The sequence below is a fragment of the Rhinichthys klamathensis genome, unplaced genomic scaffold (genome assembly GCF_029890125.1).
Source record: "Rhinichthys klamathensis goyatoka isolate OS25496 unplaced genomic scaffold, OSU_Roscu_1.1 h1tg000422l_1, whole genome shotgun sequence".
NCBI lineage: Eukaryota > Metazoa > Chordata > Actinopteri > Cypriniformes > Leuciscidae > Rhinichthys > Rhinichthys klamathensis.
This window is the reverse complement of record NW_026606920.1, coordinates 2,106,368-2,125,674: the sequence shown is the minus strand read 5'-3', so window position 1 is coordinate 2,125,674 and position 19,307 is coordinate 2,106,368. Positions and strand designations below refer to the sequence as shown.

Genomic DNA, 19,307 nt, shown 5'->3' with positions numbered 1-19,307 from the left:
TCTTCGGTTTGCTTTCGAGGGGCAGGCATACCAGTACGCAGTTCTCCCATTCGGGTTGGCTCTGTCTCCTCGCGTCTTTACGAAGGTCGTCGAGGCAGCCCTTGTTCCCCTGCGCGAACACGGGGTTCGCATCCTGAATTACCTCGACGACTGGCTAATATTAGCTCACTCTCGAGTCCAGGTTTGCGAACACAGAGACCTAGTGCTCCGGCACCTAGCCCGTCTGGGCCTTCGGGTCAACTGGGAGAAGAGCAAACTTTGCCCCGTGCAGAGGATCTCTTTTCTCGGTATGGAGATAGACTCGGTCGCCATGTCCGCGCAGCTTACGAGCGAGCGCGCACACTCACTGCTGACTTGTCTTCGACAGTTCGAGGGCAAGAGTGCGGTCCCACTGAAAATTTTTCAGAGGCTCCTGGGGCATATGGCATCAGCAGCCGCGGCAACGCCACTCGGATTGCTTCATATGAGACCGCTTCAGCTGTGGCTTCGCGATCGGGTCCCGAGGTGGGCGTGGCATCGCGGTACGCTCAGAGTTCCAATAACTCCGACCTGCTGTCAGTCCTTCACCCCGTGGCGGAACCTCAGCTTTCTACGGGCTGGAGTTCCCCTAGAACGAGTTTCCAGGCATGTTGTTGTCTCCACAGATGCCTCTGCCACGGGCTGGGGCGCCATGTGCAATGGACATGCAGCCGCGGGCTCCTTGACAGGACCCCAGCGCCTCATGCATGTCAATTGCCTCGAGTTGCTGGCAGTACGCCTTGCCCTGCACCGCTTCCATGCGCTGCTCCAGGGTCAACACGCACTTGTCCGTTCGGACAATACCGCGACAGTAGCGTACATCAACCATCAGGGTGGTCTACGCTCTCGCCGTATGTCGCAACTCGCACGCCACCTCCTCTTATGGAGTCAGAAGCACCTGAGGTCCCTTCGTGCTATTTACATTCCAGGAGAGCGGAACCTTGCAGCCGACGAGCTGTCACGGCTCCGGCCAACCTCTGGCGAATGGCGACTCCATCCCCAGTCGGCCAGCTGATATGGGACCAGTTCGGGGACGCACAGATATATCGGTTTGCCTCCCATGACTCATCCCATTGCGCCCTGTATTACTCCCTGTCCGAGGGCACGCTCGGCACGGATGCACTGGCGCACAGCTGGCCGCAGGGCCTACGCAAATATGCGTTTTCCCCAGTGAGCCTTCTCGCACGGACTCTGTGCAAGATCAAGGAGGACGAGGAGCAGGTCATATTGGTCGCCCCACACTGGCCCACCAAGACCTGGTTCTCCGAACTGATACTCCTCGCGACAGCACCTCCTTGGCCAATTCCTCTGAGGAAGGACCTCCTTTCTCAGAGACGGGGCACCCTATGGCACCCTCGTCCCGATCTTTGGAGACTCCACGTGTGGCTCCTGGACGGGACGAGGCAGGTTTGAGTACCCTGCCACCAGCGGTGGCGGCTACCATCACTTCTGCTAGAGCATCGTCCACGAGACATGTCAATGCGTTGAAGTGGAACCTCTTCGCTAACTGGTGCTCTTCTCGCAGAGAAGACCCCAGGAGATGCTCGATCAGTGTTGTGCTTTCCTTCCTGCAAGATGGGTTGGAGCGAAGATTGTCTCCCTCCACCCTGAAGGTGTATGTGGCCGCTATCGCCGCATATCACGAAGCAGTTGAAGGTAAGTCTCTTGGAAAACACGACCTGATCATCAGGTTCCTGAGAGGAGCGAGGAGACCGAATCCTCCTCGCCCTCCTCTCGTTCCCTCTTGGGACCTCTCAGTGGTCTTAAGTGCCCTGCAGACGGCTCCCTTTGAGCCTCTGCAATCAGCTGAGCTTAAGATCCTGTCAATGAAGACAGCGCTCCTGGTTGCGTTGGCCTCCATCAAGAGGGTAGGGGACCTGCACGCATTCTCCGTTGACGAAGCGTGCCTGGAGTTCGGGCCTGGTCACTCTCACGTGATCCTGAGACCCCGGCCTGGATATGTGCCCAAGGTTCCCACCACTCCCTTCCGGGACCAGGTGGTGAACCTGCAAGCGCTGCCCCGGGAGGAGGCAGACCCAGCCTTGGCACTGCTCTGTCCAGTACACGCACTCCGTGCTTACGTAGACAGGACGCAGTGTTTCAGGACCTCAGACCAGCTCTTTGTCTGTTATGGTGGGAAGCTGAAGGGAAAGGCTCTCTCCAAACAAAGGTTGTCTCACTGGATAGTGGACACCATTGCTTTGGCATACCAGCAGCAAGGTCGACCATGCCCCCTTGGTGTGACCGCCCACTCCACCCGGAGTGTGGCGTCCTCTTGGGCTTTAGCGCGTGGCGCCTCGCTGACAGACATCTGCAGAGCTGCAGGCTGGGCGACACCTAACACATTCGCCAGATTTTACAATCTCCGAGTGGAGCCAGTCTCCTCCCGTGTACTGTCTTTTTCAAGCTAACACGGGAACCGTTAGGTGTCTTCGCTTGCTCGCCACTCCACTCCACGGACTGGATACGTGCGTTATTTCCTCAGGTAGCCTTCCTCTCTGAAGCCCTGAGTTCCTCCAGCACTGTTGGCGCTGGCACCAGTGTCTATTGCCTGTGCGTCGGCTAGGTGCCTCCGTGTGCATGGTTCCTCCTCCGAGCAACCCCCACATGTGTATTTCCACTGTAAGCCTCCTTGAGCATGTGTCTTTCCCTCGGCAAGCCACCTTGCCACTCCTGGAGTTGAAAGTAGATGCCACCCTACGGGCTGGTCACTCCAGTGTTCCTCTATGAAGCCCCCTCGGGCCATATGTGTATTCTTAAGTCCTCCCTACGGGTAGGCATGCTGCGGCATATCTCCCCTGAGATATGCTTCCCAGTGTACCTTGGTATTCCTGTGTTAAGTAGGACTCCTTCGTCCGTGCCTATATCACGACAGGGAGGTCAGACTTCGCAGGGCACTGGAAGACAGCTGTGAAGGTGGCGTGATTACACGGGGACCCCCATTCTCCGTCATCCGACGTAACTCGGAGTGACTACGAAAGGGAACGTCTCGGTTACGGATGTAACCCTCGTTCCCTGAGTAGGGAACGGAGACGTTACGTCTCCGTGCCACTTCCGCTGTACCGCTGGGTCGACGCCTGAGTTCAGTCTCGGCTCCTCAGCGAAGACATGATCTGCTGTTGCAGGTGTCTCTCCTTAAATACTCACGCGGTGAGGCGGAGATACATTATGCAAATTCCGCAGACCCATGGCATTTCATTGCCATAGGCTCGTTTTTTAATACTCGAAGGTGATAGGCTTTCTGGCGAAACCCCCATTCTCCGTCATCCGACGTAACGTCTCCGTTCCCTACTCAGGGAACGAGGGTTACATCCGTAACCGAGACGTTTTTCCTGCTAATCTTGGATGTGATTTTCCAATTTTGCAACACTGAAAATAATCGAATAGGGACATGTGACACTTGATTTGTACAGTTTTAAAATGAAGAGATGTATATATAAAAAAAAACTACACAAGAATAAGTAATGTGTTGCAAATTTAACATAAAATGTGCTGCCATTGAATTTGGGAGGAAATTTTGCAATAATTGATTAACTATGTCTCTATTTTAAAAATAAAGAATATTTAGGGCCCTATTTTAACGATCTTAGTGCATGGTCTAAAGCGCATGGCGCAAGTCCCCTAGGGCGTGTCCGAATCCACTTTTGCTAGTTTAACGACGGGAAAAATGGTCAGCGCACCCTGCGCATGGTCTTAAGGTGTTTCCATATTCTCTTAACGAGTAATGGGTGTGTTTTGGGTGTAATGTGCAATAAACCAATCAGAGTCTCATCTCCCATTCCCTTTAAAAGCCAGTTGCGCTGGCGCCATGACAGAGAATTTGCAAGCGGAAAAACTGAACGCTTCTCTAAACTCACACACGAGTCACGACACGAGCGTATCCGTTTCCTCGCTAAAAAACAAAGTGTACACGCGTTGTGGATCCGCCTATAGGCGCCTATTACTAACGCACTCTTTGAATAAGAAAAAAAATATTGCGCCATTGACTTTAGAACAGATTTCAGTTGGTCAGTCGCGCAGTCGATTTCAGTTTCCAGTTGAAAATGATAACTGCGTCAGGCTGAAACTAGCAAAAAACACTTGTGTTGCGCCGGGTGTATGATAGGGCCCTTAATCTAATAAATTAAAAAGTAATGTACTTGTAAATTATTATTTAATAACACATATATATTTTATGATTTGATTTAAAAAAATGTAGGTATATAATTTATACATATTATTTAATGTTAATTAATATTGTATATTACTAATATGAAATAAAATAATATAATATTTTAAATAATATTAATTTGGGTAACAAGGTTAGAATGAAGACACTGTCAATTGTAATGTTTGTCAAAATTCTGAAAATGTAACTAACTAATTTACTTATTTTCCACCATGCTATAGAAATTGTTCTAACTTCTAGTGTAATTTTATTTACTTTTTATTATATATAGTTTGGTTTCTACACAATTTCTTACAAAACTCCTAGTCCTCATTCCTTAGAATTCCTATTTGTATAAAAGCTTTATTTAAGGTGTATATGTCACACAAAAAATCCCTCACCCTGGTTCCTTACCATTATTATTATGTATATATTATGAGTTTACTGTTCACTGATTTGTGATGGCAGCATCTTACCTGCTGTTTTCTCTTGCCCAGGCGTCACCCCCACTGATAACCTGCAGCATCTGGAGGACAAGAGCGGCTCGGACAGCAGCTCGGAGCCTGTTAAAACCTGAGCCACACAGAGGTTGGTTACTTCATCTTTCATCTTCTTAAATGCTCTTCCATCCAGTATAACTTATAGAGTAGTACTAGTTAGTTGTAAAAACTATACTTTGAACAACACTAGCCACCCAATTGTCAATACACCAACAAACATTTCATATGATATCTGCAGTGCTGGGGGCAGAGAGTCTGTTTGCATTCCCAGGTCCTGCTAATGTGGTGTGTTTGTTGTTGTGTGCGTTAGCAGATGTTCCTTCACAGAAAAAAACAAGAGGTACCTGAGGGAGCAGCTTTTAGTGCAGGAAAAGTTTTTCCCATGTCATTTCCTCTTAAGCGAATGGGTTGTACAAGCTGACACATTCCCTTTGATCATTTCCAACCCCTCAGAAGTGTGTAACTCAGTATGTTCATCTGGGTAAAGGGCAAGGCTATGATGAAATCAATGTGTTCCAGAATCCAGACTCACTAACAAGCCGTTAAAATGTAATCGCGTGATGTTTGGGATGCCATTTTTTCATTGTCCACAATCTGTTAACACAATTGATGAAAAGAGAATGAGAATTTGGGTGCTCGAGTCAAGTCATCTGTGGTGTGTCTAATTCTCAGCAGTTTGTTTATTATAATTAACCTGAGAAGATGATCTTTTCAGACCGCATGCTTTACTAAACACGCCTGAAACGGTCTCCACCTACAGTCATGTTAGGAACAGCTGTCCAATTCTGCTAAGCCATCACATTCAGTCACACTGGACCTCTGTGAAACAGTATGTTACTTCATTTTTGTTTTGTTTTGTGTTTTGTTTAAACTGTGTGCAATTGCAGGCTGAGGCCATCCTTAAAAATATTTTGGTTTGCAGTAACAGCAAAAAAAAAAAAAAAAGGGTCGGTAGGTAGGTCTATATTTTTTTTTTCAAGATTCAATGTAAAAAAAAAAAGGATCATTTTGGTCATAGTGATTAGGTCGGTATGAATTTAAACAAATTTGCATATCGTGACGTCACTGACTGGGTCTTCAACCCCCATGCCTTCGGGCGCACCATTGCGAACCTCATTCTGATACAGGTTATAGACCACAAACAATTTGAAATCTTTGTAAAAAAACACATATTTATTGCATTAATTCCAGCTGCATTCATTTGGAAAAAAATAGGCAGTATCAAAAAAAAAAAGAAAAAAAAAGGAGCCACTAGATTTCAATGAAAGTGGATTTTCAGAGGGAAACAAATAAATTAAAATGACTAATCTCACCAGCGCCGCGCCGACCAATAAAACAGCGCGTTTGGCACCATTCGTTTACATTTGACCCATACTGTTACAAGCCCCCTTTCTGGTCTAGGGGCAGGAAAGGAGGGTAAAAAAAAGTTGCAGGGAGAGAGTGAGAGATTTGACCCATAAACATCTGCTATTATTAACGGAAATCAGTGTGGTCAAATAGCTAGGCGCATTGTAGGAAACTATAGGCCGAATGAGTTGTCCTGACATATTATGGAATGGTCGATTTTCTTTTGTGCAATTTAGTACATTTCGGTATGGGATGTGCTGTTTTATTGGTCAGCGTGGCGCTGGTGAGATTAGTTCCCGCCGCTCTGACCATTGGCTGGCGCAAGCAAACACTTCTCTCTGCGCTGTCGAGTCTGTCGCGCTCGCGCGTCTCGGTCCATTGAGCCACGCAGATTACAAGTCAGCGCAGCGCGAACTCTGTAACACACCGCGCCGTTTCGTCCCCCTTTCGGTGTGTTTGGCTTCCCACACTTATGTGTGTTTGTTTGTCAGAGCCTGCAGTTGCTGTGTGACGCGCGTTCGCGGTGGGCATGTCATGACGAGCTGGACGCGCTCCGAGAAAAGGCCGTTAACATCGATTCCCTATTTGACCATTAAGAATTTCGAATAATGAGCGACTAAATGTAGGCTCATACAGACGTATTTCACAAGCAGCCGAGCCGCAGCCATCATCACCGAGCGCGAACCATTGACAGTGAATGAAACGAAGCGAACGCACAGGCCATAGTGTGACATGCGTAAACCAATGGTGTAAACATAATCATAATAGATGACGCCACGGGTTTTTATTTAAAAGAAAGAACGTAGCCTACGCAATTTATATTCACAATAGGCTACTTACTATAATAAATGTATATTATTTTATTGCATTTGTATTAGTTGTTTGAAGAGTAAAAAAAAAAAATCGGTCAGTCTTAATGCAAGTTTACAACCGGCAAGTCGGTCGGACTAAAAGGGAAAATAAATAAATAATTGGGTCGGTCCTAATTTGACAGGGTCGGTCGGGTTACGGCAAACAAGAATATTTTTAAGGATGGCCTGATGTAGTTTGAAAATCATGTCAAGAGATCTTCTTTTATTTTCTAATCCGTTACTATCAATCTTTTTTGTTTTTGAATGCAAGAAACATGTCCCATGTGAACAACTTCTCACTTATTTCTCCTTGTTCTCGGTAAGCGAGGCTTGGTGAGTCGAGTTTCCTGTTGTTATAGATGGTACTCACATTGTTCATTTTTTTTAAAAAGCGTTATTTTTTATTTTTCGATAATTTAATTAACCGCCCTTTTAATTATCTTTAGAATATAATACAATATCATGATTAACCATGCTAACACATATGCTGAGACCGTAAAGTGATCCAATCCACAGCATCAGGATCACCAGCCAACTGAGGCCATCCTCACTTCTTCGTCACTGCTGTCCTCTCGCTACTAACGGGATTAATTCTTCTGCGTCCGGGACAGATAAAGCATTAAGTGCACGAGAGCTTAGGGTCTTCGCTGAGGACACCATTTACTTTTTAATGGATGAGTCTGCTGTGGGTTCCTGATAGTTAGTGTACAGTATAACTGCATACATACGCTCATCATTCATTCACTATTATACGGGTGATCAAAGCCTGTCAGCTTTGGGTTGATGAGGCATGAGTAAAGTCATGAGTGGTGAGATTTGTCCCATGAGCTTTAGTACAGGATAATCTGGGTCATGGCTTTGCTCTTAACGAACCTCAGTCTGGGTTAATGTCCCTTGCATCTGTTAAACCAACTAGATTAACTTTGTTCTCATTAACTCAAAGAGCTGGTTAGGTAGTGATTGCTGCAAGAAACACACACAACAAAGCTGTGCTAGAACATTTATATTTTCCCAGGACATGTTACTCCAAGCGCTTGAACTACTTCAGATACGTAGAACAAATAGATTTGCAACGGTCGCTTTTTCGCATCCAGTGTGGACAGCTTCTAGCTTTTACGGCGCAATGCGGTGGTGTTGCTTTTATTCTTGTGAACTTATGTAACCAGGGTCCAAAATTAACACTCACGGAGTGTCAAACGCTTCTCTGTTAGCATGCCCTTTGAAAGTAGTTTAAAGGCCATTCCTAGAGTGTGTCCCAGAGGGAAGGGGGGGCATATTTAAATGTGCTTAAAGTCGAAGTTGCTCTCTTAAGAATACAGACAAACGTGCTTGTGCTTTGAAAGGCTCACCCGCAGTCTTCCATGAGCCATAGACGGTCATATTCTGGTTATGTGCACTTGTAATTTAGTGTTTTGTAGACCTTCTCAAAATAGATGCGCTGTTGCTACCTGTGCCTGCCAGGTAGCCCTCGACAAAGCACAGCATGTCCTGTGTTTGGTCTGGATGTCAGAATGATGCCTTTTAATAGGTTTGCTATTTACCTTAGGCTTTATTTTCAGAGCCTTTCCTCTATCACAGAGCACATTTGATTTACTGCAGCGGCATCACAAAAATATCACAAAATATCCTTGAAATTGCTGTGGGCCTTCCAGTGCCAGTATCACAAATAGAATTTAAGTGTCCAAGACAAATATGTCTTCTGTCTTGATTTTTTTGGCAAAGAATATGTAAGATGGGGATGATGAACTGGATGTGACCAAAGACTGGTTTGTGTGGCACTTTGTTTGCCACATAATGACATTTCTTCTAAGTTTAATTGACATCTCTTCTAAGTTTAAAGTTGTTGAGTTTTTGTGATGTCTGGTAATATTTTCTTCTGCTCTTGATAGCTTTTGAGTTTAAGCTTATATTTAATTTTTATGTGGATAGTAGACTCTAAATGCTTGACCAATTTCAGACTGTTCAGACCAATGTGTCAAAACTGCAGACAGACTGAATGAAAATGCAAATTCACTCTTTGACAGTAGGTAACACTTATAGAAAAGCAGAAATAATGTGGTTACCCTGGTACACAAAGCGCTGTGTAACTTTCCTTTTCTGACACAGAGAATAAAGAAAGTCAAACAATATTTACATGTTTCCAAATAGGCGTTCAGGTTGTGTATTCAATATGGTGTTTATCAAATATCACCCAATACAAGAGTACAGAGACAAGAGGGCCGGTTCTGAATTCTTCCTCTGATATTCACTGTTGCTTAGCAAAATACTCTGTTCGTGAGTGCCAATAAATGTACCGGTAGTTTTATGTAACAGCAGCATCTCTAGGCATGTGACCAAAAGCATACATTTTATTGCACTGAAAAAAAAATGGTATAGGATTTGGTGTACAAATTGCTAGTAAATTTCACAAATAACAAAAAAAAAATGCAAGCAACACTGACTTAAATAATTAAATGTGACATTTTGAAGTAGAAAGTACTAAAACATACTCCATTAATACTTGTTTTATTTACAACGTCGAAATAGTTTTTTTATGAAGTGCATTCGAAGACAGAATAGAAGACTTTTCCATAAATTTTTTTTAGCATTTACGGCATGTGAATGTTCATGTTGGTATGAACAGATGCATTAACAGCCATTCATTAAAAGTAATTTGTTTAAATTTGTAATGTTTATTGCACCAAATTTTTGCACTGAACATTCGTCCACCCTGTCTACATTAGGTGCAAGCAGCGCAACACGTCACGCTAAAAAGAACATACCTGTAGAAACTAGAGATGCACCAATACTAAATTTCTCCGTCGATACTGATAGCCGATTATTCAGAACGATATCTGCCGATACCGATAGTTACATTTTCTTAAAGAGAAACTCTCCCAACTAAGGCTGTGTAAACTATACAAGGGACCCTCTCATTTGGTAAATTACTATAATATTAGAAGTTAAAAAGAACAGCAGAGCTCAAACTATTATATTCAACTTATTTTCAGATCAAATATACCTTTTGAGGTAAAGCATGTTTTTTTTCAAGCAACTTTTTGTATTATTTAATGTATTAAAGTGGAAGAAAAGACATGCACTCCGCACTGCTATTGAACCAAGGCTCTACAGCAATCTCACGTCCCGTTTAAGAGCATCAAAACTACTTTTATTGTTTGATTTTTTTTTTTTAATAAAATTTGAAAACGTGATTTTGTGATAAAAGTTGACAGAATTTAAAAGCTGAGACTTTTTATTATAAGTATTGTCTTTTTTTATTGTCTTTATTGTATGAGTATGCGTTATTGTTGCGTATGACCTACATTCAACACGAGACATTTTCTTCACACACAGTATGAATCCTAGTCTGACACGTTTTTCCACCCTGATCATTGGCTGTTTTTAAACAACCGGTTGATGGCCGATTTTGAAAATAATGTGCTACTTCCAAAAACAGGACAAATGGATTTAGATAATTTGCTATCATGTGTCCATTGTAGACAAGCTTCTACACAGTCGAACAGACACTGTGTGACACTGGGACTGGTTTGGTGGCTTCTATATATGATACAATTATGTAACAAGAGCTTTGGCACACACACACACACACACACGCACACACACACACACACCTGTTGTGACGGTGGGCCCATGTCTGGATGAGTGACAGGAGGGGAGAGCCAATGAGCTGCTCTCCCTGAGGGCCGGGGCTCATCTGCTGGCTCCATGAGTCACTAGTCCAGCCCACTGCTCACAGCACACAACCAGCTCTAATGTCACAGCCCCCTGCTGCTGGTGTGAGCAGATAACATATGGAAACCAGAATCTGTTGCTTATAGCAGTTCATCAACAGTACAGCTGCGGTGTAATCTTATGAAACTATTGTGAACATATGAATATTTACAGTCAGGTCCAAAAGTCTTGTTTCCATTAAAGCTCAAAATGCTCATCTCAAATCAACCTCCTCTACATATGTGCTTTTATGACACTGATAAGGTTTGTATATGTTTTATAGATAAAACAATTCTTTATAAATTAGTGTTTTTTATGTAAAAATAGGATTTTATTATTTATAAAAAATATTTATTGGTTCTAAATAATGGTAATGTCAGTGTTTGGGTAGGTGAAAGTAGCAAGGACTCAAGTGCAGAACAATGGGTGTTTATTAGGTACAAATTTAAAACAAAAACTACCCCTTGGGGGAAAACAAGACAGGTGGCAAGACTTCAACTAGACTCAGCATGGACAGGAAACATGAGGCAACATCAGACAAGGTTTAGACGACGAACCAGCAGAGAACTGAAAACATGAGGAGAATTAGGGAGAGCAAACAAAGCAGGTAATGAGAGAGAACAGGTGGGGCAAATTAATCAATAATCAGTAACAAGATGGGAGGGGCTAGACAATCGACAGGAGAGCACATGGCACAAGGAAACACATGACAAGCCATGTGCAAAAAACACAAGCACATGGCCAGTAAAACAAATCACAAGCCATGTGCTCACACTAAACGAGACATGAACACGCAGCCAATGAGAACACTCATAAGCCACGTGTTCACACAAAACATGACAACAACATGAAAGCACACAGCTAGTGAAAACACAAGCTGCGTGCTACACAGCACAAGATAAAACATGACATGAAACTACATGAAACAAGGCACACAGACACGACAAAACAGGAGTGTCAGGGCTCTGTCACAAAACCAAGAAATAGACTAGACTGTAGTGACAGATCCCTGGTAACAAATAATTTTGTACGTATGTTTTTATATATATATATATATATATATATATGTGTGTGAAATATTTAGTAAGAATGTTTTGACGCCAAACCAAAGCAGGTTTAATAAAGCAGTTTTGCTGTGAAGCAGGATCATGCTGTAGTTCTTCTCACCCTGAGAAATGTAACTAGAGGACGAGCCTTAAGGCAAATGTAATAAAAGGATTTTTGCTGAAATCCAATCTTCTCTTTGTTTTATACATGATTTTGTAACCCAATACACCCAGCGGGACATTGGGGCTTAATATCATCTCAGAGTTGATAAACGCAACAGACTCGTGAATCTAGTTGTAACGCACATCTACGAGCAGGATGTTTTATATTGTTGTTTGAAGTAGTCATGTGGCCTTAAAGCAGCAGTTTTCTTTTCTTTCTTTTTTTGTAAGTTTTGGTTTTGAACTGCCTGAGTAAAAATTGTTCACGTGATCATCATGTGTTTGGAATTAAAAGAAAAAAGTTTGGCTTCTCAGACAACAAGATGGTTTTAATGGTAGTGTTGCTTGCTACATTGCCAAACGGCTCAGCTGATGTGGCTTATTTTCTGCGCATTTCTGTGATTTTTATGACCCGAGACGCACTGGAATGTGGCTTACGTGGTCATAGAGTATAACACTGGTACAGCTGAGAGAACATTCCTATCATGGGAAACGCACTCGTTGATACAGATGTGCTTTATGATCTGCTAGCTGTACGTAAGAAACCATAAAGACCTCATGAAATAACAAGCAGTTTTCTGTCCTTTTGGTGAGTGCTGACACATCCTTGCCCTGTGCTGACTTGCTTCTTAAACAGCAAGTTTGTATAGGTTATTAGGTTGCATCAGTATATGGATTTTTTTGTTATTAGCTTTTAATTTAGCTTTTAGTTTGCCACAGCTGTGAACCATGATTAGCAGTTTGCTAGCCTCTAGAGTAGAGTACAAGATCAATATTTTACACTATCAGTATTTATCACTAGTGTTGGGGGTAACTCATTACAAGTAACTTGAGTTACGTAATCAGATTACTTTTTCAAGTAACTAGTAAAGTAACGCATTACTTTTTCAATTTACAACAAAATGTCTAAGTTACTTTTTCAAATAAGTAACGCTAGTTACTTTTTCACATTTATTGACTGACAGAGAAAGAAGATATTTATATATAGAGAGAGAAATAACATGAGGATGTGTTGTGTTCGCTGTGTAAACATGATGGTTATTTTAGTTCTAGAATAAATGTGAACATGCTTACAGTGTGAACAATTAATCTTATTCCACGAAAACATTCAGTATTCCTCAAAATGAATAAAAACAGTAAATGTAATCTCAGAATTTTATGCGAAACTTTTATAATTAACTATATAAAATTACACAAATACACTATGTATTTAATCTCACTTTATTAACCAATGTCATTGCTGCTTACCTTCAAGGAGCTAATTCAACCATACTAATAAACAAAAATTACTTTAGATTAGATTTAGAAATAAGAGTGTTGAACTTCCTTCTCCTGTATCCTATTGTTCTTTAATCCAGAATGGCAGCAGCTGAAATGTTTGTTTGAGCTGCACCCTCTACTGTACAGGCGTAAATATGCATTTCCTTCAGCCTGAGGCTTATTCATTTCACTTATGGTTTGAAAGGGCCTCAACATTTGCCAAAAAAAACAACTTTTTTTGTTGTTATTAAAAAACAAACAAGCAAGCCAGCCCAGGTAATAAAAAGTAACGTTAAAGTAACGCATTACTTTTCATAAAAAGTAACTAAGTAACGCAATTAGTTACTTTTTTTTGGAGTAACGAAATATTGTAATGCATTACCTTTTAAAAGTAACTTTCCCCAACACCGTTTATCACTATCACTAGACCTTGCACTTCCTTTAGTTCCACTGACCTACGTCTCACGATTTTAACTAACAGCATACTAACAGTATTGTATCCAGGCATTAGTCTTAAAGTGACAGCAGCATAATAAACTACTGTTAGACCTGAAAAACCTGAAAAGCACTGTATATTTCATTTGTATGTTCGTTCTATTGTATTTATTTATTTGTGCTATTGATTGTAGTTTGATTATTTGTTCTTTTTTTATTGATGGCCGTTTACTTGCCTTTTTATAATGTTTGAAATTTATATTAGTTAATAGTTTTAGCTGTGGTATCAAAATTGAAATCTGAGAATTGTATTGCAATAAATAAGGTGAAATTTCACAAGGATACATGCGTCAAAAACAACAAAAATAATAATCAAAAGTGTAATATATATATATATTATAAGTAATAATAGTTGTATATAGAAAATCGAGAATTAAGATTAAATTAATAATTGGGACATCTGTTTCGATACCAAGCACTATGTGTATATATATTTATGTAATGTATATTTAAAGTCAATGTAATAATGTGTGTATGTGTATATATATTTATATAAATTCACACTAAACTGGATTAATAAATGCTGTAACATATTGCTTATTTGTTAATTAATAATGCCTAATACATTAACTGATGTTTACAAATTGAATCTTATTGCAAAGTTTACCACTAAAGTCACAGAGCTCATTGTGGTCTTTTAAGAGCAGAAAGAAATATTTACCAGGTCTGCATGTATTACTGATCGTGTAGCAAGTCGTTCTAATATCCGTTTTACAAATCGCTGTTTCATTTCAGCAGGCCAACTCACAGGGATGGTGCGGTGAGGTAAAGTGTTATTCTTACATGGGCGATAAGGGTGAGCGGGTGCGTTGAGAAAGCCGTGGGGATTGTCTTTGGCTCTGATAATTCAGAAGGGCTTTGGAGGGAGATGAAATGATGTGAGATGGCTCTTGGCGGAAGTCCCACAGCTGGGCTTACTCTGTTTTGGGGGAGGGGGCTACAGCACTCAACACAGAGGATTAAAGGCGACTGGGGGTTTTTTTCTTTGCGGGGGCGTTTGGGGAGATCGTTACAATTATTACTCTCTACATGACCTGTGTTTTAGTCTCCTCTGTGTTCTGTAATTATGTTTGAAGAGAAAGGCCCATTCCCCATATGCGGTTTAGGTTTATAATCATTGACCCCTTCCTGAAACATATAAACAGTCATTGTTGATAGCGTTATTAAAGAGCACAGTTTTCATCACAGTCTGCTCATATTATGTCTAGCTAAATCATCAATAAAGTGACTGCAAAGTTGTTTGCTGTTTATGGTTGTTTTTGTCCCACCAATGTCCCGCAAATGGCAAAATAGGTTAGTTTAGATAGCATTACTCAAGGTTACTCCGGACCAGTGCTTTTATGTTTTGACTCTCTGGGTGGTACATCATTCACTTCCAATTACTTGTAGAAGTTGTTTTGTATGTGTGTGTTTTTGACCAGAAATATTTTGATAAGCTTTATAAAGAACATCTGTGACATGTTGTCAATTGCCACTGAAAATAAATTTAGACTTATAAACGCTTATAAAAAGCTCAATATATGTAAAAAAAAAATTTGCCTCAGACTTCCATTATAAGTACATAACCTTAAGTGTGTTTTTCAAAATTATTTCTGTGTAAATTGACAGCATGCCACAGATGAAGGAGTTTAAATTGTCCTTTTAAAAGGCCATCTTATTCTGTTTTCTCCAATACTTCCTCCTCTGACTTTTCTAAGACTTTGCAAAAACTCTATCTAACCCAAAAGTGACCCTGGGGAGGTTTTAAGTGCTTGGGCGGGAAAAAAGTGCTTTTGGGTCCAGTGAGGTTCACTTGCTAATGGGAGTATTTGTAATTAAATTATATGATATCTCTGCAAAGCTGATTGCTATACAACAATAAAATCCCTTGTGAGCTTGTAATCAGTGGATTTGTATGCCTGAGGTCGGGATGCACAGAAATGAAGAACTGTGTGTAATAACTCTGATGTGGGTGCCATTGTAAGACAATGTTTTACACAGGTTTGAAGTTAACTAGACCTTGTAATGGTCAACATACATTGACTGCATAACAAAACATTATTTGAAATAACAGACCATTTTCTACACTACAAAGTGGTACAGATATGCTATTTAAATAAGTGTGAAGCTATATAAGCAAGACAGCATAAACCTATTGAGCTAAAGACCCTAGGCATGTGAAGGCTTAAAATAAAATAGGCCTGAGCTCAAAAAAGAAACTCACTTGCCGTCTCAGTAATGGCTATGCTTATGTTTATTTATTTTTTAATAATCTCTGCAGCCCTTAGATTGAATCAGAAGATTGTTACAGACTGTTGTGCCATAAACTGCTTTGTCATAGCACTTTCCAGAACTATTGTGCCCACCACCAACACTATTGTCGAAGAACCTCTGTAATTACTTTTATTTATGAGACCAGGAAAGTTTTCCACCATTTTGTGTTTCTTCCTCTCTTCAATGTATTTTTTCTTGTCCCCCTGCAAACAGCCTCGGGGTTTTGGCAGGAACACGAATCCTGATCATACGTCTATATTTCTCTGTCTGCAAAAAGAAAACATGCACACTCACACTTACATTGCTGAAACATTGTGTCTTTGCAGTTTTATGAGAATAATTAGCCTCTTTTGACTTATGAGAATATATTCATATCATTTTGTTATGAAATGATTATAAGCAATATATAAGAAAGATGGCTTATCAAATTCTCTTTTGCTTTATTGATTACACAGACGAACGATGGTAACATATATAAATGTATCACATAAGGATAAACATTGCAGTTATACATAAGGAACCACGGTGCACTAGTGCATATAAATATTTCTATATTTAAAAACTTTCTCATACACACCCGCCACCACCACCCAAATGTGTTAATTCCACTGATATTTAGGTGTACACGTGTTTCTATTAGTTGTTTTCTCGTGCTTACATCATCAGCCAACAGTATGCCAGAGTCGCAGCTCTTCCTGTTGTTGCTAGGAATGTGATGTCACCTGCTCCTTTAACATGGTTGGTCCTTGTGTGTTTCAGGTCCTCAGCCTTGGCCAGGAACAAATGAGCAGCGACAAGGCTTTTCCCCACAATCATCTGGTGCTCCCTCCCAGCTGGCTGAGTCTGACAGGTTGTGCTGACACTGACTGGAGCTGAGTGCTCTCTTTTTCCGTTGTGCGGGGCCTGGCTGCGTGGAGGAAGTGGGAGATAATTAATGAGCTGTGAATATGAGGCCTCACTGCTGACAGCCAGTGGAGACGGGATTAATAGTCCGGTCATCTGGCTTGATGTGTGTGCCTCCAGGCTGCCCCTTGACGAGAGTCCACTGCGGAATCCACCACGGCGGCCGCCGAGAGACCAGCAGAGATGCCCACCGAGACGCTGCAGGCAGATAGCAAGCCCGCCGTCCAGGGTGGGGCCTTTGCGTCTGCCGTCCCACTCCGCATCCTCAACAAGGGGCCCGACTACTTCCGACGCCAGACTGAGCAAAACCCGAAGCGGTTGAGTGCTGTGGAGCGTCTCGAGGCCGACAAGGCCAAGTACGTAAAGAGCCAGGAGGTCATAAACGCTAAGCAGGAACCCATCAAGCCACAGGTACTAGCCAAGCCCCCTGTCTGCCCAGCTCCTGTCAAGAGGAATGGTGGTGTGGGATCTGGCTTGAAGTCCTCCAACAACAATGCCAAGTCGGACACCTGCGCAACCACCACCAAACGGGAGAATCTCAACCTGGAGATCCTGAAGAACATCTTGAACAGCTCCTCCTCATCCGAGGGGCCTGCCAAGGGGACGTCTTACAAAGTCGGGGCACGCAGCTGGGCGCCGCATCGCTCATCCGAGCTGACGGAACCTGGATGTCGTTCTTTTACCGACTCGCTCAAGGTACCATCTTCCACGCAAGGTCGACACAGTCCACAGGGAGGCAACTTGAACCTGAGTCGCAGGCTGCTGGAGGAAAGGTCGTGCGAGGCCGTTGGTGAGCGCTCGACGCTGCATGCCTCCCACAGCTCCTCAGACATTCGCCGCATGTGCAATGGCAAGCCACTGAGAGCGGCCCGTAGCAGCAGCTCTTCCGCACCACCACTGCCGCCCAAGCCTAGTGCTAAGGCCTTGGCTGCTTGTGACAATGCACCCCGCTCCCCTGAAAGAGAGACACTGGCCAGCACTGCTACAGAGTTGGAGTTGGGCAATTCTGTGGCCCGCAGGCCCTCTCTGCACCGCTCCAAATCAGACCTGAGTGACCGCTATGCTCGGGCCGGCGCAGACGTGGAGCGCTTCTTCAACTATTGTGGGCTGGATCCCGAGGAGCTGGAGAGCGTAGGTGTGGAAAGTTTTGCCCGAGCGAACTCTGACATTGTGTCACTCAACTTCCGTAGTGCCAGCATGATCAGCTCGGACTGTGAGCAGTCACGGCATAGCAACGACGACCTGACCGATGAAGAAGACGATGCCGGGGAGCGTGTTCCCTATGGAATTTCTGCCGTTGAACGGAACGCCCGGGTCATTAAGTGGCTCTACAGCATCAAGCAGGCGCGGGAGTCTCAGAAAGTCTCCCATGTCTAAAAGAGGGAGCAGACCTCTCCAACCCAATCTGGACTTGGTACCTGCTTATTTTTGCAATCCATGCACTGTCTTTGAAATCTCTAAAGATTACATGGCAAAGCCTTTTGAGTTGACGGCTCTTTTTAGTCGCTTTTTTGCATTCAGTGTTCGCTGTCTTCTGAATCTGCATGACTCCTTAGACACTCAGCCTCTTTGCGGCCTCAAGGTAATGCAGCTCATGTAGGAACCTCTTGAAAGATGGTTGCGTCAATGCCATCTCTGTGCTGAGAACAACTCATATTTCCTTTTTTCTTTCTGCCTCTGTCTATCAAACGTCTTGATGCCAGCACTTTTCAGGTGCTTCTTATTTCACTTGGGTGCACTGAGCCAGGAAGCCATATTGGTATGAATGCAGAGCTGCAGTGTGTTTAGACTTCTTTTGATCCTCTCTCTCTGTCACTTTTTTTTTAACTTGTTCTTATGATGGATATGAGCTGTATGTATATAAACCTCTGTGAATAGGCGCAGCAGAAGCATGTTTTAGTCTATTCTCGAGATCTCCCCCGCCCGATTTGTCTTGGTCAGCCTTGCACTGGTCATATTGTTCCAGCAGTATCATGACACCATTCAGCTTCATGTGGTTTGTTTTCACTTTGTCTGTCATCCATAAATTGTTTTATTTTTGTGGTACTATTGTTTCGAAAGGTGTAAATGCTGTAAGAATATGTATATCATTTTCAGAGTTGTCTGAAAAGAATTGTGTGATGACGAGTCTGCTATGTTCCTCCGTAGCTCCTGGTCTGTTTGTTCCCCCTTTGGGCTTGCATTGCGAGGCTGTGTGAGACTTTGTCCATGAACAAATCTGTATGACACTGTAGCTGCAATGACATATATGTTCGGTATATTGAAGTTTGAGCTGTTACTTAAAAATTCCATCAAAATGTTTGTTCACATTTAGTTCTTTTTCATTTCAATAAATGGCTGATTTTGCCAACTTTTGTCATCAAACTCAAATGTTTGAATGTATTTTTCTGTCATGTATATATTTGATGCATGTATATGATATTTTTCTTGAAGTGAAGCATAAACATTCTTCAAAATGTTTAAATGTGTGTTCCACTGGGGAAAAAACTCATACAGGTTCAGAACGACATCAAGGTGAATGAATGATGACAAAATCTTTTTTTTTTTTTCTTTTTTTTTTTTTTACTATCTATCCCTTTAAGCAATCATAGAATGCTTTTTGAACCAGCTCACA

At 42.4% G+C, this 19,307-nt stretch overlaps 1 protein-coding gene across 2 annotated transcripts in view; it reads left to right on the top strand.

Moving 5' to 3' along the window:
• Positions 1 to 19,048, top strand: part of fam110b (family with sequence similarity 110 member B) — a 51,137-nt gene extending 32,089 nt beyond the window's left edge. For both annotated transcript variants that reach the window (XM_056235564.1, XM_056235565.1), the window contains exons 2-3: positions 4,663 to 4,753; positions 16,558 to 19,048. In XM_056235564.1, coding sequence (XP_056091539.1) covers positions 16,877 to 18,070 — 1,194 coding nt within the window. In that variant the 5' untranslated portion in view covers positions 4,663 to 4,753; positions 16,558 to 16,876 and the 3' untranslated portion in view covers positions 18,071 to 19,048. The remainder of the gene's footprint in view (positions 1 to 4,662; positions 4,754 to 16,557) is intronic.
• Positions 19,049 to 19,307: the final 259 nt, after the last annotated feature.